This window comes from Salmo salar, chromosome 17, assembly GCF_965601325.2.
Source record: "Salmo salar chromosome 17, fSalSal1, whole genome shotgun sequence".
NCBI lineage: Eukaryota > Metazoa > Chordata > Actinopteri > Salmoniformes > Salmonidae > Salmo > Salmo salar.
This window is the reverse complement of record NC_138307.1, coordinates 3,737,737-3,761,328: the sequence shown is the minus strand read 5'-3', so window position 1 is coordinate 3,761,328 and position 23,592 is coordinate 3,737,737. Positions and strand designations below refer to the sequence as shown.

The window sequence follows — 23,592 nt, the reverse complement described above, 5'->3', positions numbered from 1 at the left end:
ACATCTGGGACCTGTTGGATCGGAGGGTGAGGGCTAGGGCCATTCCCCTCAGAAATATCCGGGAACTTGCAGGTAGGTGCCTTGGTGGAAGAGTGGGGTAACATCTCACAGCAAGAACTGACAAATCTGGTGCAGTCCATGAGGAGATGCACTGCAGTTGGTGGCCACACCAGATACTGACTGTTACTTTTAATTTTGACCCCCCCCTTTGTTCAGGGACACATTATTCCATTTCTGTTAGTCACATGTCTGTGGAAGTTGTTCAGTTTATGTCTCAGTTGTTGAATCTTGTTATGTTCATACAAATATTAACACATGTTAAGTTTGCTGAAAATAAATGCAGTTGACAGTGAGAGGACATTTCTTTTTGACAGTGAGAGTTCATATTCTATATCAGGTATTCCCAAACTGGGGTACCCCCAGGGGTATGCACAATGCCGTCGGGGGTACGCCAAATATAAAATGTGAATCACATTTTTATAGAGATTTTTTCTTCTTCACATTTTCAAACAGTACATTTTTTCCAACGGGGCTATACATTTGGGAGAGGATTTTTTTCTCGCCTGAGTAGCCTCGTTGCACTGCCAAATATAAAATTAAACCATCTAGTGTTCAGCAAAATACCAACACAATGTCAAATACAGGTAGCCTAGTCAAATAATTAACATCCAATCACATTAACCATTACTCTCTCAAGGGAAACCTTCACTCTTGCGAAGACATTTAGAAATGAAACATGACAATTTTAAAAATAAGCCACGGGAGTTTTTTGAGCGAGAATAAAGACGACTTTCGAGTAGTAAGACATGTATAAAAGCAATAGATACCATTAATAAGAAGGGGCTAGAAGAGTCTTATAATGTTGAGCTAACGAGTGGCTAGGACAGGCAAGCCCTTTTGTGGAGGACTTAATTCTCTTCCTGCCGCGCGGATATGGCTGGGACAATGCTGCTATGAAAAGGGCAAAAAAAAATTATACAGACAATGACTTCATCAAACACTTTTTCACAACGCATCAGTAACATGGCAGGAGATGTTTTGAAAGAATTATTGCTTTGCATACAAGCCAGTGAATTCTATGCATTACAGCTGGATGAGTCAACAGACGTGGCGGGCCTGGCACAGATCCTGGTATATGTCCGTTACGTTTATGGGGGGTCAATTAAGGAAGACATCCTCTTCTGCAAACCACTGGAAACCAGGACAACAGAGGATATTTCTAAGTACTGGACAGCTTTGTGACATCAAATGGACTTCAGTGGTCAAGATATGTTGGTATCTGTACTGATGGCGCAAAAGCCATGACAGGGAGACATAGTGGAGTGGTAATGAGCATGCAAGCAGTTGCTCCCGACGCCACTTGGGTACACTGCAGCATCCACAAGAGGGTCTTGCTGCCAAGGGAATGCCTGACAGCTTGAAAGATGTTTTGGACACTACAGTAAAAATGTTTAACTTTGTTAAAGCAAGGCCCCTGAACTCTCGTGTATTTTCTGCATTATGCAATGATATGGGCAGCGACCATGTAATGCTTTTACAACATACAGAAGTGTGCTGGTTATCAAGGGGCAAAGTATTGACAAGTTTTTTTTAATTGAGAGACGAGCTTAAAGTTCTCTTTACTGACCATAATTTTCACTTGTCTGACTGCTTGCATGATGAGTTTCTCACACGACTGGCCTATCTGGGTGATGTTTTTTCTCGCCTGAATGATCTGAATCTAGGATCACATGGTCTCTCCGCAACTATATTCAAAATTGAGGCTATGATTAAGAAGTTGGAGCTCTTTTCTGTCTGCATTAACATGGACAATACACAGGTCTTTCCATCATTGTATGATTTTTTTGCATGCAAATTAACTCAGGCTTACGGACAATGTCAAATGTGATGTAGCGAAGCACCTGAGTGAGCTGGGTGTGCAATTACGCAGGTACTTTCCCGAAACGGACGACACAAACAACTGGATTCCTTATCCTTTTCATGCCCTGCCTCCAGTACACTTACCGATATCTGAACATGAGAGACTCATACAAATTGCAACAAGCAGTTCTGTGAAAATGTAATTTAATCAAAAGCCACTGCCAGATTTCTGGATAGGGCTGCGCTCAGAGTTTCTTGCCTTGGTAAATCACGCTGTTAAGACACTGATGCCCTTTGCAACCACGTACCTATGTGAGAGTGGATTCTAGGCCCTCACTAGCATGAAAACTAAATACAATCACAGACTGTGTGTGGAAAATGATTTAAGACAGACTCTCTCCAATACAACATTGTAGAGTTATGTGCATCCTTTCAAACACACCCTTCTCATTAACCTGTGGTGAGTTATTCACCATTTTTTATGAACAAATAAGGTTTTATATGTAAAATGGCTAAATAAAGACCAAAATTATTGATTATTATTATTTGTGCTCTGGTCCTTTAAGAGCTCTGTCACTTCCCACGAGCCGGGTTGTGACAAAAACTCACACTCATTCTTATGTTTAATGAATGTATTGTATAGTATAGTGTGTGTGCGGCAGACTTCAAATGATGGCAAAAAACTACATTTGAGAGTGCGCTGACCCTGGTGCTAGAGGGGGTATGCAACTGGAAGTTGAATGTTTGAAGGGGTACGGGACTATAAAAAGTTTGGGAACCACTGTTCTATATCAATCACATCTGTTCAACTGTACATCTATGATACCTTCTATATCAACCATATCTATACTGTCCATCTCCGATCCATTGGCCCTGAAGGTTTAAGTGGAATCCTTCATGTACAGTACTCCCACAGCAAAGGAGGTATGATTGCTGTTGGTTGATAGCAGGGTTGTTCAATTTCGGTCCTGGAGGGCTGAAACACTTCTAATTTTGGTTTCTACCTGGTAGTTAATTGCAATCACCAGGTGTTCCAGGTCTGAATCAGTCCCTGATTAGAAGGAGTGGATGAAAACCATACGATTTAGCCAGAATGGGTGTTGTGTGTGATGGCTTTAGGTCAAGCTCATTGGTGAGTGTTTTCTTGAGGTGGTTGCTGAAAATCAGATTGGTCAAGCCTTTCTATGTGTGGTATCTGAGTCTGGAATTGCTCAGGGGCATATGTATGTATGTATGTATGTATGCATGCATGCATGTATGTATGTATGTATATATTACAGTACCAGTCAAGTTTGGACACACCTACTCATTCAAGGGTTTTTCTTTATTTGTACTATTTTCTACACTGTAGAATAATAGTTAAGACGTCAAAACTATGAAATAACACACATAGAATCATGTAGTAACCAAAAAAAGTGTTAAACAAATCAAAATATATTTTATATTTGAGATTCTTCAAAGTAGCCACCTTTTGCCTTGATTATAGCTTTGCACAGTCTTGGCATTCTCTCAACCAGCTTTATGAGGTAGTCACCTGGAATGCATTTTAATTAACAGGTGTGCCTTCTTAAAAGTTAATTTGTGGAATTTCTTTCCTTCTTAATGCATTTGAGCCAATCAGTTGTGTTGTGACAAGGTAGGGGTGGTATACAGACGATAGCCCTATTTGGTAAAAGACCAAGTCCATATTATGGCAAGAACAGCTCCAAATAAGAAAAGAGAAGCGACAGTCCATCATTACTTTAAGACATGAAGGTCAGTCTATCCGGAAAATTTCAAGAACTTTGAAAGTTTCTTCAAGTGCAGTCACAAAAACCATCAAGCGCTATGATGAAGCTGGCTCTCATGAGGACCGCCACAGGAAATGAAGACCCAGAGTTACCTCTGCTGCAGAGGATAAGTTCATTAGAGTTAACTGCAGATTGCAGCCCAAATAAATGCTTCACAGAGTTCAAGTAACAGACACATCTTAACATCAACTGTTCAGAGGAGACTGCGTGAATCAGGCCTTCATGGTTGAATTGCTGCAAAGAAACCACTACTAAAGGACAGCAAAAAGAAGAAGAGACTTGCTTGGCCCAAGAAACACGAGCAATGGACATTAGACCGGTGGAAATCAGTCCTTTCGTCTGATGAGTCCAAATTTGAGATTTTTGGTTCCAACCGCTGTGTCTTTGTGAGTCACAGAGTAGTTGAACGGATGATCTCCGCATGTGTGGTTTCCACCGTGAAGCATGGAGGAGCAGGTGCGATGGTGTGGGGGTGCTTTGTTGGTGACACTGTCATTCATTTATTTTGAATTCAAGGGACACTTAACCAGCATGGCTACCACAGCATTCTGCAGCGATACGCCTTCCCATCTGGTTAACGCTTAGTAGGACTATCATTCCTTTTCAACAGGACAATGACCCAACACACCTCCAGGCTGTGTAAGGGCTATTTAACCAAGAAGGGAGAGTGATGGAGTGCTGCACAATCACCCAACCTCAACCCAATTGAGATGTTTAGGAATGAGTTGGACCACAGAGTGAAGGAAAAGCAGCCAACAAGTGCTCAGCATATGTGGGAACTCCTTCAAGACTGTTGGAATAGCAATCCAGGTCAAGCTGGTTGAGAGAATGCTAAGAGTGTGCAAAGCTGTCATCAAGGCAAAGGGTGGCTACTTTGAAGAATCTCAAATATATAATAAAACCCTTTTTGGGTTACTACATGATTCCATATGTGTTATTTCATAGTTTTGATGTCTTCACTATTATTCTACAATGAAGAAAATAGTACAAATAAAGAAAAACCCTTAAATGAGTAGGTGTGTCCAAACTTTTGACTGGTACTGTATATATAAGCACACATCAAGCACACATCAAAATCCACAAAGAAATGGTTCATTGACCACAAAATTAACATTTTGCCTTGGTCTCCGGACTTGAACACCATTGAAAACCTGTGGTTTCAATGGAAGATGGCAGTCAATAAGCACACAAAAAGGATATCAAAGATCTGGAAAGATTCTGTATGGAGGAATGGTCTAAGATTCCTCCCAATGTGTTCTCCATTCTCATAAAACATTTTAGAAAAAGGCCCAGTGGCATTATCCTCGCCAGGTGAGGTAGTGAAAGGTTTTGAAAGCAGGGGTTTCAATTTTGACCCCTACCTTTGAGGATTTTTTTTTTTTCTCTCAGCAATTGTATTAGTATAAAATAATATAATTTCCCCCCCCCAAAATGTAATACAATATAGCTCAGTATTTGAATTATTTATTCTATACAGCATTTTTTGCTAATCTCTGTCAAGGGTGTCAATAATTTCAGACCCCACTGTATGTATGTGTATTTGTGCTCACCTTGCCAGTGGATTTGACCCCCTTCCACACACAGAAGTAGCAGGCGACCCAGACTAGCAGCAGACACAGAGCCAGCCTCCAGCTGACTGGCCCCAGCTCATCTGGTCCACTGGACAGCTGCAGGACCTCCCGCCTGGACGGATGGACACACAGACACAATTAATAATACCCCCAATAGACACAAGACTAAGCATGAACCTGTTTAAAGCCACTGTAATGCCAAAGATAGACTATGATCACTCTACTCTTGGTAAAACTGAACCCCCTAAAACCAAACCCCTGTTGGAAATGTGACCCTACTTCGTCTACAATGTCCTTCTCTCCAGTCTTCTCTATGTCCCCTAATACGTACTTTGGCAAGTCACGGACACACCATTGTTAATACCTCACATTTTAAAATGCCAGCCCAAAGCTGCATATAATGCCCCTTTACTTAATTTCTAAGAAAACAAAATGCAGTAGTGTTGTAAGGAATGTGGGTGAGACTCACTCCCAGAACTCGATGACAGGTGAGGTGGCGTTCTCTGGTAGGCTGGTCCCAGAGGTTAGGTTCTGAGAGTCAAACAACACACAGGTATCTACAAGACAGACAGAACTTCAACACATGATCACCTTAACTAAACTCACCTTAGCTCAACTCAACATCCATAACATCCCATACCTCTTTCTCTTCCAAAGAAAAAAAAAAAAGTGGTTTACAGTTTCCCAATTGTTTACACACTAAAACTGGCCCATGAGGCACAACAACCCAAACATGTAACTAATTTAGCAGAACCATACACCAAATCTGCAATACTACTGGCACATGTTTTGCTTTACACTCAGATTGCAATTCTATAACAAACATCTGGCAAAACACACACACAATTCACTACCTTTGGCACAACCTTCACAACTAAAATCTTGTGTGCAAATGAAAAGCAACACTATTCAACAAGCTAAGCTCAATTACCAATTGATCACTTTCACTCTTCATATGTGCAAACACTAATTGAGTAAATGTTCACTTTGCAATCAGACTTTTGGTATGGATAAAAAGGCTACATGTGAGTACTTTGTTTGGAGAACAATGGAAGCAAACTTGTCAGGAAGAGGTAGAGATGGAGGAGGACAAGAACAAGGATAGTTCTCTCTGAAAGTCTGGCGACTGATGGACCATGTGGTCAACCATGCCTTGACCTTGAGAGAGGCTGTGCAGAGAGTGCTGCCCGAGCTGAACCGCTTCACCGTAACATCCATCATCCGGACGTTCCAAAATGAGAATAGGTACGTACTTGGACCTATCTACTACTTGACAGCAGTACAACAAAGCACAGTAAAGAATGTAGATTCCAGTACATACTGTAAGGGGAAACAAAGTAAATGTTTTATGTATTATTGTATGTATGAAATTGGGAGCTATACTACTTTGTAACATGTTTATCTTGTATACTGTACTACTAGTAGCTATTACTGTAGCGTTTACGGTACTGTATGCATTTTGTTTTTGTAGAACTGAAAGACGACCACCACGTGGTGGTAGAATCTGTCTATTTACAGACCAACAGGAGGCTGCCATTGCAAAATCCAACAACAGATTATTGAAAACACTGCCATCTTCCATAACATCAGAGTGAGCTTATCAACCATCTTTAAGAAACACCGTTGATGAAGCAGATCTACAGAGACCCATTTGAAAGGAATTCCCAAAGACTGAAGGATAAACGGTATGATATGTGCAAGTAGGTAATGTTCTAGTATTACACTCTTGAAACATTAGAAACTCATTGATGTTGCCAGTGAATTTTACTATACAGCAATTACACTATTTACTGTCATTTCAGAAAAGCATTGAGTTGAATGAAAGTCTCATCCCCTAGGAACTCATATGAGGCTGGATTCAATTTAGCGAAGACGAAGAGGAAAGGAAGGAACAACATCATTGGTCAACGCGCCATGATTGATGTACCTGGCCAGGGCAGGGGAAATGCCACCATATGCGCAGCTATGAGCCACAATGGGGTCCTCCACCGCCATGCCACCCATGGACCATACAACACTGCCCATCTCCTTCATTTCCTGAACACCTTTACATGACAATCATTTTCAGCCAGAGCAGAGAGGGCCAGGTGATCCTGAGCAGCAAATGCATGTTTTAATTTGGGACAACGTGACATTCCATCGGGCTGCCCAGGTCCGCAACAGGTTCCATGACCATCCCAGGTTTACAATTCTCTATCTCCCACCATATTCCCCATTTCTCAACCCCATTGAGGAGTTGTTTTTAGCATGGCGGTGGAAGGTGTATGATCACAAACCCCATGAACGTATGGCCCTTCTCCAGGCAATGGCCTGTGATGACATTCCAGCAGAGTCCTGTCAGGGGTGGATGCGTCATGCCAGAAGACATTTCCCCCGCTGTCTGACCAAGGAGAATATTGCCTGTAATGTTAATGAAAAACTGTGGCTGGACCAAAACAACAGACATGACAGATTGTTTTCGCAATGGAGTATTTGTTTCTTGATTTTACTGTATTTCGACAGTTTCTTTATCTATTCCGTACAATTGATCTAACATACAGTATTGGCCTATTTTTCTGCCTTTGCATATGCAAAATACAGTTGAAGTCGGAAGTTTACATACACGTAGGTTGGAGTCATAAAAGCTCGTTTTTCAACCACTCCTCAAATTTCTTGTTAACAAATTATAGGTTTGGCAAGTCGGTTAGGACATCTACTTTGTGCATGACACAAGTAATGTTTCCAACAATTGTTTACAGAGAGATTATTTCAATTATAATTCACTGTATCACAATTCCAGTGGGTCAGAAGTTTACATACACTAAGTTGACTGTGCCTTTAAACAGCTTGGAAAATTCCAGAAAATTACGTCATGGCTTTAGAAGCTTCTGATAGACTAATTGACATGATTTGAGTCATTTGGAGGTGTACCTGTGGATGTATTTCAAGGCCTACCTTCAAACTCAGTGCTTATTTGCTTGATGTCATGGGGAAATTAAAAGAAATTAGCTAAGATCTCAGAATTTTTTTTTGCTGACCTCCACAAGTCTGGTTCATCCTTGGGAGAAATTTCCAAACGCCTGAAGGTACCACCTTCATCTTTACAAACAATAGTACGCAAATAAACACCATGGAACCATGAATGTACTTTGGTGCAAAAAGTGCAAATGAATCCCAGAACAACAGCAAAGGACTTTGTGAAGATGCTGGAGGAAGCAGGTACAAAAGTATCTATATCCACAGTAAAACGAGTCCTATGGCGACATAACCTGACAGGCCGCTCAGCAAGGAAGAAGCTACTGCTCCAAAACCGCCATAAAAAAGCCAGACTACGGTTGGCAACTGCACATGGGGACAAAGACCGCACTTTTTGGAGAAATGTCCTCTGGTCTGATGAAACAAAAATAGAACTGTTTGGCCATAATGACCATTGTTATGATTGGAGGAAAAGGGGGAGGCTTGCAGCATCATCTTGTGGAGGTGCTTTGCTGCCCTTCACAAAATAGATGGCATCATGAGGACGGAAACTTGTGTGGATATATTGAAGCAACATCTCAAGACATCAGTCAGGAAGTTAAAGCTTGGTCGCAAATGGGGCTTCCAAATGGACAATGACCCCAAGCATACTTCCAAAGTTCTGGCAAAATGGCTGAAGGACAACAAAGTCAAGGTATTGGAGTGGCCATCACAAAGCCCTGACCTCAATCCTATAGAACATTTGTGGGCAGAACTGAAAAAGCGTGTGCGAGCAAGGAGGCCTACAAACATGACTCAGTTACACCAGCTCTGTCAGGAGGAATGGGCCAAAATTCACCCAACTTATTGTGGAAAGCTTGTGGAATGCTACCCGAAACATTTTACCCAAGTTAAACAATTTAAAGGCAATGCTACCAAATACTAATTGAGTGTATGCAAACTTCTGACCCACTGGGAATGTGATGAAAAAAATAAAAGCTGAAATAAATCCTTCTCTGCTATTATTCTGACATTTTACATTCTTAAAATAAAGTGGTGATCCTAACTGACCTAAAACAGGGGATTTTTACTCGGATTAAATGTCAGGAATTGTGAAAAACTCAGTTTAAATTTATTTGGCTAAGGTGCATGTAAACTTCCGACTTCAACTGTATATTTACTGTATTTTGCATATTTACTGTGTGCTTACAGTATGCTGTTTGACATGTATTGAGTCATGTTGAAATATAAAAACTTCAATTTTTGCATTTGTGTTCCTTTCTTGTTTGAGTACACACAAACAATATATAAACAAAATCTTAGTCTTTAGACTGAAATAGTTTCTGATTGTAGTGTTTTGAATATTAGTGTGATCTTGGTTGTTAGTTTCATTTGATGTGTATCTCATTTGTATTCAGAGTTTCATTTTGAGCAGGGAGTACATGATTTTGACATGAGTTTCATTTTGCAAGATGTCTGTGGTTTTTGGGGAAATTGGCTAACTGTTTTGTGTTTAGAGTTGAGTACCTACCTAGTTTCAGCAAACGTGTGTTAACAATTGGGAAAAACTGCAATAGCAACTGCCGAAAAATGCATGTAAACTGCATTTGGAAGATAAAGAGAAATATGTGAAATATTTCACAGACCTGGGTCAAATAGGTACATAGGCACCTGTAGGTCAAATACTTTCAAATACTTGGACCGGATAATTGAGCTGCACTTGATTTCGTTTTTCTGGTACAATGGAACCATTGGAATAGTCCCAAAAATGCAAACTCCTACCTAATCAAGCACACCTCCAATGCTTTCAAATATTTGACAGTAGTTGACATATGTAGGCCTATTTGATATTACCTCTTTGAAAATAAGATAACCCATCAATATCCCCAACTTCCAGTACAGTTCCAGCAAATACTTTGGATGCATAAACAGGCCAGCCAAGTACAGCTTGGCTCAGTTTGACTCAGTAGTGTGAAAATGGTATCAGTACATGGTGTACCTGTGTTCCAGGTGTTGTTGCAGTGGGCCCAGGGCAGCTCTGACTGGAAGCTGTGGACCAGGTAGAAGAGAGCCCAGGCCAGGACCACAATGTAATACACACACCCATGGAGGATCATCACCTGACTGGCAAAGCCCAGACCTGTGGAAACACATTCCAAATACTTTATTTAAATCGACAAATCACATTCCAGGTGCAGGTCTCTTTGAAACTAACCTGGTTAAATAAAGGTTAAATACAAAAATGAAACATTACAATCAAGGATTAAAACTTTTTTTTTTAAAGTCACATGGACTCTCATGGATACAAAAGTACCAAAAAAAGTGGCTAAAACTTTGTCAGACCTTTACTGCATGAAAAACTTTAGTTACACACCCACACACACACACTAAGACAACACACACACGCACGTGCGCGCATTTACACAAACACAGGCACAGACAAAACCCACACTCAAACACAGGCAGAGGCACACAGACAACAAACACGCAGGCACAGGGAAAAAAAAAAATACTGATACATTCTCATGGATACACAGCTATAATTCAAATAAAACAGTTAGTGTGCATTTCCTGTGCTATTTCGTGAACAATACACAGGTTGGCTTTTAACCCATCAACTTGAGTGGTCGTTACTAACCGTTTGATAAAAACGCTAAACAGACACACCCACAAACAAACTTGAACTCCCATGTAAATCATGGATTAACAAGGGTACAGTAAATGTGCACACACATTTGCATAGCTTTTAAGATACGATTTCACCCTTAAAACTTAGGACACACTAAAGAGCATGCACACGTGCACAGACAGACACGTCTAAAAATTACATTTTACATTTTAGTCATTTAGCAGACGCTCTTATCCAGAGCGACTTACAGTAGTGAATACAGTTCATACATTTAATTTCATACATTTTTTTTCTCCATACTGGCCCCCCGTGGGAATCGAACCCACAACCCTGGCGTTGCAAACACCATGCGTTGCAAACACCATGCTCTACCAACTGAGCTACAGGGAAGGCTAATCTACTAGTACTAAATGTACCAAAACACAGATGCAGCAGCAGTGTTTGTCCATCTGCTAACACATGGCTCTGTTGGCCATCACACAACTCGCTGTAAACATTCCACGCCTGCTGTCTTATCTGGGCTCTGTGTGTGTCTGTGCGAGCGTGTACAGTGCATTCGGAAAGTATTCAGACCCCATGACTTTTTCCACATTTTGTTACATTACAGCCTTATTCTAAAATTTGATTAACTGTTTTTTTCCCCCTCAATCTAAACACAAAACCCCAAAGCAGGTTTTAGCAAATGTATAATTTAAAACAAATATTACATTTACATAAGTATTTCGACCCTTTACTCAGTACTTTGTTGAAGCACCTTTGGCAGCGATTACAGCCTTGAGTCTTCTTGGGTCTGACGCCACAAACTTGGCATGGAGAGCATCACTGCACAGCATCTGGTTCTTGGTCACCTCCCTGACCAAGGCCCTTCTCCCCCGATTGTTCAGTTTGGCCAGGCGGCCAGCTCTAGGAAGAGTCTTGGTGGTTCCAAACTTCTACCATTTAAGAATGATGAAGGCCACGGTGTTCTTGGGGACCTTCAATGCTGCAGAAATGTTTTGGTACCCTTCCCCAGATCTTTTCCTTGACACAATCCTGTCTCTGAGCGCTACGGACAGTTGCTTCGACATCATGGCTTGGGTTTTGCTCTGACATGCACTGTCAACTGTGGGACCTTATATAGACAGGTGTGTGCCTTTCCAAATCATGTCCATTCAAATGTACCACAGGTGGACTCCAATCAAGTTGTAGAAACATCTCAAGGATGATCAATGGAAACAGGATGCACCTGGGCTCAATTTCGAGTCTCATAGCAAAGGGTCTGAATACTTTTGTAAATAAAGTATTCTTTTTTTTATACATTAGTAAAAATGTCTAAAAACCTGTTTTCGCTTCGTCATTACGAGGTATTGTGTGTAGATTGATGAGGATTTTTATTTAATACATTTTACAATAAGGCTGTAACGTAACAAAATGTGGAAAAAGGGAAGGGGTCTGAAAACTTTCCAAACGCACTGTATGTGTGTGTACGAGCATGTAAGTGTGTCTGTGCAGCTGTTGGCCATACGGACAGAGAACAGCAGCTGTCTGTATGAGGGGGAGAGGAGGAGGAGGAAGAGGCATGTTTACGTGAAACGGAAAGCTATCCAGAGGCAGAGAGTTGTAACACCAGCTTGTTTACAAGATAGACAACGTTTACAATGTGTCGACCAGGTGGCTTTGCTAAGGAGCTAGTCATCTGGCTGCACCTGTAGAAAGTACCACACCCAGGTTGTGTTCAGCAGGCAGAGCTGGGGTACCAGTCTATTTGAGCCATCATGCCACTCCTTGTCATGCCAAACATGTTTGGCATGACAAGGAGTGGCATGATGGCACAAACGGACTAGTACCCAGGTTATGAAATGGGACAGAACGGCACAAAAACAGAAAACGAGGCAATATCTGAACTTAATAAGATATGCTTGTTTTTGTTTTCTGTTGTAAAATGTTTCACTATGGTGTTCCCTCATGAACATGTCCCAGGTTGAACAGTTTAGACCAGTGTTAGTCACTAATATTTTAGAGGGAACAATTTCTGTAAAACAAAATCACTTGGTGAGCCGCCATACCCACTGGAGAACAGGGGTTGGAGGGGGTCACAAACTAAAATGTATTAATTGATGATATTAAATGAATTTATACATAATACTTACATTTATTAACATGGACCTATTTGATTACCTGATTCTCTACTTTACGACATTTGGGGATATCAGAAACAAATGTGATGAATTGTTAGAATTTGACCTTATTGCCATTATCTCAATAATATTATCTAGCACACGATATGTTAAATCAGGTAATGGCAAATTTCAGTCTGAAGGAAGCAGGCCTTGGAATGATTGAAATGCATCAGAAAGGTATTGTAATGTTCAGGAAAACATCAGGGATGGTCATCAAACAATCTTATATATCCTCGTTTATGGAGAATCAATTCATTTCCTTCAGTTATCCTGTGCAAGTTCATCACTCTCCCTTCTAAAAAGTCCTGCACAGCTTGTGTCTTAGATGGAAACAGAAGACACATACTTGTTCCTGAAAGTCTTAGCTTTCAGGGATGGTAATATCTCCAACCGTTGAAAATCTAGAGCCAAATTCGTAGGAAGAAAACTATTTCAAAATCCATTGGATTGCTTGAAATGAGTAACGCAATCTGATCATTTGTGGATTACTTCATTGGTTAGCCAGATGTAGACTATTCAAAGTTTGCAAAAACACGTGGATATTTCTGCAAAGATTTGAGAGTGCTTTTTCCCGCTGAAACAAACTTAGCGGAGTAAATTGATGACTTGTTATGTGTGTCATCCCAGTGCTTAGGAAGTGAACAGGAAGGAGCTGTGTTGACAAATCAAAAAACCTTTTGAAACAATGATCCTGATGAAATTTGGGATGATTCAAGTCTCATTAAGTAGGGGTCTGACTTCAGTTTTTTGGTTAAAAAGGTTTCTGACTGAAATGGAGTGAATAGAATGTTATCAAACACATGGAAACCACGTGTTTGATGTATTCCATACCATTCCATTTACTTCGTTCTATGAGCCAGTTCTCCCCAATTACAGTGCCACCGGCCGCCTGTGATTGCCACTGAAAGGTAAATACGATTAGCCAATGATCTTTATCACAGGCAACAAGTGAAGACGGACACATCGAGCTAATCCAATTCCGAGGCGCATATTGGAAGAACTGTCCATATTTACTTTTTGTCAGCCAACAAGATGAGTAGGCCTAACAAACAGCAAAAGCACTAGCCTATGTCAATCTACTATCCCCCATAGTACAAAAGTTGACCTTTCCTATTCTGTGCCAGAAACAAATATTCCAAACATAGTCTGGGACAGTTGTAAGCAATGAGGTTGACGCAACAGCAAAACATTTAGTAAGCAATGAGGTTGACGCAACAGATCAGAACGTTTAGCTTAAATTGTTGGTAAACTATTAGGCTATTTCTTCACATTATAAGCGCAGCAATGCGCACACAGCAGTAGGATATCAGCATGAATGTTCCAACATGCAATCAATTAGCTGGAAAACACCATTCTCAAAAATGCCCGCAAATGTGATTATGCATGTAATGCTTTTATTATAAAAAGGTGCATTTTTATGGTGAAAATTATCTTCCCCAAACTTGAAACTCACACGCTGCATACGTATGCCAGTTAGGCACTACACCCCTTGTAAATCGCATTAATGTGCTTAAATTGTAAGAAGTTATTTGGCCACTTTAGTTGTGATACAAACCTTATTAAAATATATAGGCCTATGGCATAGGCTACATGAGGTGTGCGACTATGATTTGAACAAAACGTCACAAAAAAAAGGAATGCGCCGTTTCTTGCCTCACTGCACACAAGCTGGGATTCATTCACAGGTGATAATACAGTATATCATTCACAAGTGATAGGCTAATATTGTCACCCATCAGACTATTCCTGATTTAATCTTGTCTTTACATATACTAAATAATATACGTTCTTTTATTTAGAATGCACCATTATCATGCACCGGTCTTGAAACAGGGGCAGGGGAAAAAAATACATGTGATCTATGCACTTAAATAGCGAATGGAGGATGCTTTTCCCATGGTTCATTTTTATGCCAGCCAAGTAGGCTATACTCCTGTTGTGAAGAGAAGCAATGTGCTCTATATTAGGAAAGTTGAGAAATAAATATAGTAGGCCTAGCGATTAGAAAGATGATGGGATCCTCTTTTTAATAGAGGTCGTCACTCTGTTTTCTCATGCAATTGCATAGCCTATTGAAATGCTGTGCAACATGAGCTCACATGAAGTATTTTATTCGATTTTAAATTACATTTGTCAGAGTGATTAGAGGGACAGTAGAGTGCTGAGTACCAGACAGTTAGCAAGTTTGGTAGGCTACTAATGACCATCAGCAGCATCATAGCTTGGAGAAACCTAATTATGGTGACTAAAAGGTCACGTGGAATTTGACTGCCGTCATGACTCGTGACCACCGGTGTGGCGGTAATACAGTCACCCTAACATTTGTGCGTGGATGTATACCTTGGGGGGTGTGCGTGTGTGCGTGTGTACCTCCGAACAGTGGGCAGATGCTACTCCAGGCGCTGACCCCTCCCAGGCTGGTATACTGACCCAGAGAGGTCTCCATCAGGAAGAGAGGAACACCACACAGAACCAGAAACAACAGGTAGGGCACAAAGAACACACCTGGGAGAGCGATAGAGAGATGGATGAACACAGATAAAGAGAGAAAGAGACATAAGTACAATATAGCACTTCAGCACTTTGACTTTGTCTCTTATTTATAGCCCAGAAACTATGCATGTATGTACTGTTTTTCCCCATGGGGATAATACTGCTATAGCTGTCTTTAAGCGATAGGAATCTGTTGTCCACAATCAGGTGTGTTAGAGCTGAGGGTGGACAGAGAGAGAAAGAGCGAGAAAGAGAGATAAAAAGAGAGAGAGAGAGAAGTAGACATACTGACAGAGAAAGAGAGACACACACAAAGATTGAGTTTGAATATCTACTACCCCCTATATCAACTCAGCTTCCTTTCTCAATGTACAGTGGGTGTTCACCCCCCTTGGATTTCCTCTCATGTTATTGTTCCAAACTGGGATTAAAATGGATTTCATTGTCATTGTGCAATATTTGCCCCCAATCCTTCAAGCTCTGTCAAGATATTGGGGGATCATGGCTAGACATCAATTTTCAAGTCTTGCCATAGATTTTCAATCAGACTTTCACTGTCTTGTTGGTAAGAAACTCCCAGTGTAGATTTGGCCTTGTGTTGTAGGTTATTGTCCTGCTAAAAGGTGAATTCCTCTTCCAGTGTCTGGTGTAAAGCAGACTGAAGCAGGATTTCCTCTCATTTCTTTTTATCCTGAAAAACTACCCAGTCTTTGTCGATGTCAAGCATACCCTACAAGGCTTCTTCTGGATCAAAATGGGGCTTAGGTGGTAGGCGTGGTGGGAGTGTGGCCATGACCAATGGTACAGTAACTGACTGAACATTTTAGAGGCCCTCTAAAGCAAATATTCTGCAATTCTACACATCTTTCCATGGGGCTAAAAGAAAATTTGCAGTTTTAAAGCTAATTTCATGGAATTCTACACATTTTGCCATTGCTAATGCTATCGGAGAGATTGGAACAGTATAACAATGACAAAACTACACCTGCATGCATACGTTTAGATTCTCTCTGCCTGTCTAGCTTTTATTTTGGTGATTGATAGTTCTCAAAGATTATCTTATTTAAAAATATATAGGTCCATTATCTTTTCTAAAAACTTTATATCTAGTTTTAGTCATTTAACTTTACACTAAAAACGTTTTTTTTACATCCCGAAAAGTATTTCCCAAAATAATGTTTTTGTGTTTGTTTGGAGGTAGGAGGTCCGAAAAAAAACAAAAACACCCAAGACTTTTCTACACAGAAGAAAACCTGCCATACCATGATACAGCCTCCACCATGCTTGAAAATAAGGAAGCAGTCACTCAGTGATGTGTTGAGTTGGATTTGCCCCAAGCATAAGGCTTTGTATTTAGGCTTAAAAGTGTATTCCTTTGCCCTGTTTTTTTTAGTATTACTTTAGTGCCTTGTATTCTATATATTGTTATTGTTCTTTTCACTCTGTCATTTACACTCTTAGAAAAAAAGGGTTATTTGGCTGTCCCCATAGGAGAACCCTTTTTGGTTCCATGCAGAACCCTCTATGGAAAAGGTTCAAACATTGAACCCAAAAGGGTTCTACCTGGAACCAAAAAGCGTTCTTCAAAGGGTTCTTCTATGGGGACAGCTGAATAACCCTTTTAAGGTTGTAGATATAACCTTTTTTCTAAGTGTAGGTCATTATTGTGGAGTTACTACAATGTTGTTGATCCACCCTCATTTTTCTCCCATCACTGCCATTGAACTCCGTAGCTATTTTATTAAAATCACCAATGGCCTGATGGTGACATCTCTGAGCAGTTTCCTTTCTTCTCCCCCGTCCTGCAGCTCAGAAGGACACCTGTATCTTTGATGTGTCTGTGTGGTTTCATACATTATCCACAGCATTATTATTATTAACTTGACCGTGCTTGAAGAGATATTCAATGTCTGATTTGTTATTGATACCCATCTACCAATCACTACCCTTCTTTATAAACCATTCTGTAGCGGCTGTCTGTGGAAGTAGACCAAGGTGCAGCGGAGTTAGTGTTCATCTTTGAATTTTAATAAACGTAAGAACACTATACACACAAAACAAGAAAACCGACAGCCAAACAGTCCTGTCAGGTGCTAAACACTAAACAGAAACAATCCCCCACAAAACCCAAAGGAAAAACAGGCTCCTTGTGTGTGACTCCCAATCAGCAACAACGAACTACAGCTGTGCCTGATTGGGAGCCACACACGGCCAAACCAAAGAAACAAACCAACATAGAAAAAAGAACATAGAACGCCCACCCATGTAACACCCTGGCCTAACCAAAATAGAGAACAAAAAAAAACCTCTCTCTGACCAGGGCGTTACACATTCAAAAAGCTCCCAGATCTGTGTAGTTCAATCTGTGCTTGAAATTCAATACTTGACTGAGGGGCCTTACATATGTTGTATATATGGGGGACAGAGGAACGGGTAGTCATAAAAACATCATGTGAACACCTATTATTTCACACAGAATGAGTCCATGTAACTTATTATGTGATTTCTTAAGCCAAATTCTACTCCTGAACTAATTTAGGCCTGCCTAAACAAAAGAGGGTGAATACTTATGCAACAACTATATTTTAGTTATTTAATTAGTATTCATTTGTAAAAAAATCGATGGAATTTTATTTTCACTAACATTGTGGAATATTTTGTGTAGATCAATTGCAAAAAATAAATCACAATGAAATCTATTTCCTTCCCACTTTGTGTCGCAACATAATGTGGGCCTACTTTAGTCTCGTGACAGACTCGTACCATAACATTTAATTCTGGGTTCCAAGATAAGGCCTACATATTGTTATGTCTGTACAGTTGGAAGTCATGTGAGATGTTATTCTTACAGTGGTTGACCCTAGGGTTATTTTACGGCGCCCACTTTCTGTATTGTTCCATTGATGTTATGATTAAAAAAGTACAGTTAGCTCTGACATCTGTGGTAGAGTCTTTCCTTCAAACTTAGTTTCTCACCTCCTCCATTCTTGTAGCACAGGTAGGGGAATCTCCACACGTTTCCCAGGCCTATGATCTGTCCCGCCACAGCCAGCAGGAACTCTGCCTTGCTGGCCCACTGGCCCCGGGCCTGCAGGCCTTCCACTTTCCCGGCCTCCAGCCTCTTCATGTGCAGGCCACTGATCAGCAACACACCTCCCTGCTCCGGAGCAGGCTGGGTCGACATGACGGGATCCGGTAGAGATACACACACACTCCTACAGATAGAGAGGGGATGGATGAGAACAAGGCAGCCATATGGGAAAAATATGAATTAGGCTAGAGTTAGTGAGATAGAGAGAGAGAGATGGCAGGGAGCTTGCATCTCTGTAACAGCGAAGATGAATGACCACTGAGGAGCCATTAGTGGGAAAAACAAAGGAAAAATACAAATTTGGCTACAGAATGGGAGAGAGAGAGCGAGTTTACATGAGTGCTTACATCTCTGCCGCCTGCGATGGAGTGACCAACAACCTTAGTAGGGTGCTTCTCTGACGGTTGGCCTGCCTGCGTAACATTTCTGTACCTCCCTTCTCATGGCCAGCCCTGTGTCGGGTGTGTCTGCTATCTGACTTCCTCAGGATACACAAGGTCTACGTTCCAAATGGCACCCTATTCAAAAGTAGTGCACTATGTAGGAAATAAGGTACCATTTGGGACGCAGCAAAGGTCTAGAAGGTGTTTGTATATGCGTGTTTGGTGTTTCGGGGGATGTCAACAACTAACTGTAAATCGTGATTTAAATACAAGTACAAGTCGTAGACTGGCACCACATATGCTCCTGTGCCACGCATCAATTCTGCAGTCTGTTTGTATGTAAACGTGAGCAACTTCATTCCTAAACCCCCCCTCCTCCTATCACATCCCACACCATAGAGCTCACCAGCTTGTAGTCCAAAAATGATTCAGCCATTTCTATGGGCAAAATGAATGGGGAAAGTAAAAGACACACAGAGACTGAATTTGAATATCTACTAACCCCTATAGCAACTCAGCTCAGCTTCCTTTCTCAATGTACAGTGGGTATCATAAGTACTCACCCCCCTTGGACCTGAAACCCAAAAATAAGTTGAGGTCCTTTGTAGCTCAGTTGGTAGAGTACAATGCTTGTAACGCTAGGGTAGTGGGTTTGATTCCTGGGATCACCCATGCATAAAATGTATGCACCTATGACTGTAAGTCCCTTTTTTGATAAAAGCGTCTGCTAAATGGCAAATAGTATAATATTAACACAGGCCTATAAGTTCTTATACGTTTTGCTCTATGAGAAAATATCAGTCAGAACATGATCTTTAATAATTATATAGCCTTTGTGCATTGTTTTTTTTATTACGTAAATGCTTCAAAATTCACAAAAAGTTGTTAGCTGATGAAGATAATCTCATAGAGCAAAATGTACACTGCTCAAAAAAATAAAGGGAACACTTAAACAACACAATGTAACTCCAAGTCAATCACACTTCTGTGAAATCAAACTGTCCACTTAGGAAGCAACACTGATTGACAATAAATTTCACATGCTGTTGTGCAAATGGAATAGACAACAGGTGGAAATTATAGGCAATTAGCAAGACACCCCCAATAAAGGAGTGGTTCTGCAGGTGGGGACCACAGACCACTTCTCAGTTCCTATGCTTCCTGGCTGATGTTTTGGTCACTTTTGAATGCTGGCGGTGCTTTCAATCTAGTGGTAGCATGAGACGGAGTCTACAACCCACACAAGTGGCTCAGGTAGTGCAGCTCATCCAGGATGGCACATCAATGCGAGCTGTTGCAAGAAGGTTTGCTGTGTCTGTCAGCGTAGTGTCCAGAGCATGGAGGCGCACCCAGGAGACAGGCCAGTACATCAGGAGACGTGGAGGAGGCCGTAGGAGGGCAACAACCCAGCAGCAGGACCGCTACATCCGCCTTTGTGCAAGGAGGAGCAGGAGAAGCACTGCCAGAGCCCTGCAAAATGACCTCCAGCAGGCCACAAATGTGCATGTGTCTGCTCAAACGGTCAGAAACAGACTCCATGAGGGTGGTATGAGGGCCTGACATCCACAGGTGGGGGTTGTGCTTACAGCCCAACACCGTGCAGGACGTTTGGCATTTGCCAGAGATTGGAAAATTCGCCACTGGCGCCCTGTGCTCTTCACAGATGAAAGCAGGTTCACACTGAGCATGTGACAGGCGTGACAGAGTCTGGAGACACCGTGGAGAACGTTCTGCTGCCTGCAACATCCTCCAGCATGACCGGTTTGGCGGTGGGTCAGTCATGGTGTGGGGTGGCATTTCTTTGAGGGGCCGCACAGCCCTCCATGTGCTCGCCAGAGGTAGCCTGACTGCCATTAGGTACCGAGATGAGACCCTCAGACCCCTTGTGAGACCATATGCTGGTGCGGTTGGCCCTGGGTTCCTCCTAATGCAAGACAATGCTAGACCTCATGTGGCTGGAGTGTGTCAGCAGTTCCTGCAAGAGGAAGGCATTGATGCTATGGACTGGCCCGCCCGTTCCCCAGACCTGAATCCAATTGAGCACATCTGGGACATCATGTCTCGCTCCATCCACCAACGCCACGTTGCACCACAGACTGTCCAGGAGTTGGCGGATGCTTTAGTCCAGGTCTGGGAGGAGATCCCTCAGGAGACCATCCGTCACCTCATCAGGAGCATGCCCAGATGTTGTAGGGAGGTCATACAGGCACGTGGAGGCCACACACACTACTGAGCCTCATTTTGACTTGTTTTAAGGACATTACATCAAAGTTGGATCAGCCTGTAGTGTGGTTTTCCACTTTAATTTTGAGTGTGACTCCAAATCCAGACCTCCATGGGTTGATAAATTGGATTTCCATTGATTATTTGTGTGATTTTGTTGTCAGCACATTCAACTATGTAAAGAAAAAAGTATTTAATACGATTATTTCTTTCATTCAGATCTAGGATGTGTTGTTTAAGTGTTCCCTTTATTTTTTTGAGCAGTATATATAATCTCCTAACCTGTGTTTACCACAGACCTTATTTTCTGCATTTATCCAAAAACCTTACAAAAACGCCATTCATTTTCCAATAGGCTTTGTCTAACGAACCATGGCATGCTTTTAAAAAAAATATTTATTTAACTAGGCAAGCCAGTTAAGAACAAATTATTATTTACAATGACAGCCTACTGGGGAACAGTGGGTTAACTGCCTTGTCCAGGGGCAGAACGACAGATTTGTACCTTGTCAGCAGTGTTGCCAACTTAGCGACTTTGTCGCTATATTTAGCGTGTATTCAGACTCCTCTAGTGACACATTTTCAAAAAAGCGACTAGCGACAAATCTAGCGACTTTTTTCTGGTGTTATTGGAGACTCTGACGTGAAAGCACATATAGTTCTTACTCTTCTCAACGAGCAGCGGGTGCTACCGTGGGCCCCACCCCAGTCCCAAAGGGCACCAGCCCTCCCAGCTGCAGTCAGAGCAGGAGATGTTCACCCCTCCACGTCCAGACCGCAAATGAATCGCGCATGCGGGAAGCCGCCGCTTGCTGATCCAGCCCTGGCTTACATTCAGGGCGGGATGTAAATGTAAAAAACTAAACTAAGAAACAAAAAAATGTAATAAAAAACGAAGTAACTCCGCCAGAGTGTCTCTTTTGGGTCACTTTTGCCGGTCCCAAGCCCGGATAATGGAGGAGGGTTGAAATTGTGACATAAAAAAACAAAACAAGAATCGACAGAAGAAAGTTCATTTGTAGTTCTAAACACATTTAGGGTGTTGTCTCTCCCACAATGACGTTATTCCTCTCTCCTACAGCATCCATCACAATTACACGCACATGGCCAATTATGCAAATTAGGCGATGACGTCATTTAGCGACTTCTAGCGACTTTTAGGACAGCCAATAGCTACTTTCCTTACTGTGGAGTTGGAAACACTGCTTGTCAGCTCGGGGATTCGATCCACTAGGCTATCTGCCGCCCCTATTTACTGCCTAGACTTAGTGCCTAGGAAAGACACCATTACTGTTGCTTTCTTTTGTCAGCTGGGTTACTCAAACTGCAACTGTCATGTGACTACTATGTTGTTACCACAGTCTTTGGTTTTACACGTGTCTAGTGAGATAGTGATGTCAGTCAAGTGCACCTATATAACCCTGCCTTTTACGGTCTCTGATATAACCTCTCCAGGATCCATATAGATTGAGGGACAGAGATAGCAAAAACACATGTTCAATCAACACTAGGAGGAATTTCACAGTTTAAAACGGATATGCAGTAGCCTAGTCAGAAGACAAAGGTCCCATTTTTGCATCCTTTTACAATCAAGACGCAGGACTAGATAGAGGCGTAGCTTGCAATGATTTTGGGCTGGTGTAGCCGCTGTAGCTACACAATTAGGCTAGAGGCGTAGTTTGCAATGATTTTGGACTACAGTGTGGCCGCTATTGCTACACTATCTGTAACAGTTCGCATTTGGCCATTAACGATACACAACGATGACATTTGCTTAGCTTTCCTATCAAGTGCAAAAGTAGTTAGTGGAAAGAAAACGTACCTGTACCTGGTATGATAGCCTACAATGAATGTAGAGACGGATCTCCACAACATGCCTTCCTTGTGCCTTTTATAACACACCTCACTGGCAACACAAATAGTTATGTGAGCATATGTGAACTTTGGAATTACTGGGTTAAACATTTATAATAATCAGGTTTCATTTGGTACGGTAAGCGAAAAGTTTTATACGGCATACAACAGAGCACAGCGCAAATGAAACCACACAAATAAATAGCCTAGAAACAATGCGTTTTTCATGGACAACATTTAGCATTTCACAAGGATTACGACAGGTGTAAAGTCCCCTTCGCCAAGTGTTCATGTATAACAACCGCGGTCATTTTAGCCTACCTAATTCCGAAGAGTACATTTGCCGTGTTCATGTGCTATTCGGAACTAGGAAACACTTAAATGTCCGACTTGCTAACTGGTTGTAGTTATACGCGTGCCGTGTTCAACCAGTAACAAGTCGGGGTTTGTCTGAGTTTTCAGGTTTCCGACTAGCACTTGAACGCAGCATTAGAAGCTGAAAGGCGTTCACGAGTAGCGGGTCCTACAGCACTTAGACCTCTGTCACAAAGAACAGTGGCCAATGCCCTTCAAGGCGATAGGCATGAGTGTTACACAAGGAATAA

The 23,592-nt window shown here is 41.6% G+C and overlaps 1 protein-coding gene across 5 annotated transcripts in view; it reads right to left on the bottom strand.

The window, feature by feature from the left end:
• LOC106575119 (sodium- and chloride-dependent GABA transporter 2) overlaps window positions 1-23,259 on the bottom strand; it is a 54,254-nt gene extending 30,995 nt beyond the window's left edge. For 3 of the 5 annotated variants that reach the window (XR_014381067.1, XR_001321689.3, XM_014151326.3), the window contains exons 1-6: window positions 22,956-23,200; window positions 18,413-18,651; window positions 15,314-15,448; window positions 10,155-10,295; window positions 5,691-5,778; window positions 5,201-5,333 (exon numbers count right to left, since the gene is read on the bottom strand). Coding sequence is in view for 3 of the 5 variants with exons in the window: in XM_014151326.3 (XP_014006801.1) it covers window positions 5,201-5,333; window positions 5,691-5,778; window positions 10,155-10,295; window positions 15,314-15,448; window positions 18,413-18,651; window positions 22,956-23,098 (879 nt within the window). In the remaining 2 variants the exon portion in view is untranslated. Of the gene's footprint in view, window positions 1-5,200; window positions 5,334-5,690; window positions 5,779-10,154; window positions 10,296-15,313; window positions 15,449-18,412; window positions 18,652-18,874; window positions 19,048-22,955 lie in introns of those variants that run through there. The other 2 variants (XM_014151327.3, XM_014151329.3) reach the window with 2 other exon arrangements.
• Window positions 23,260-23,592: the final 333 nt, after the last annotated feature.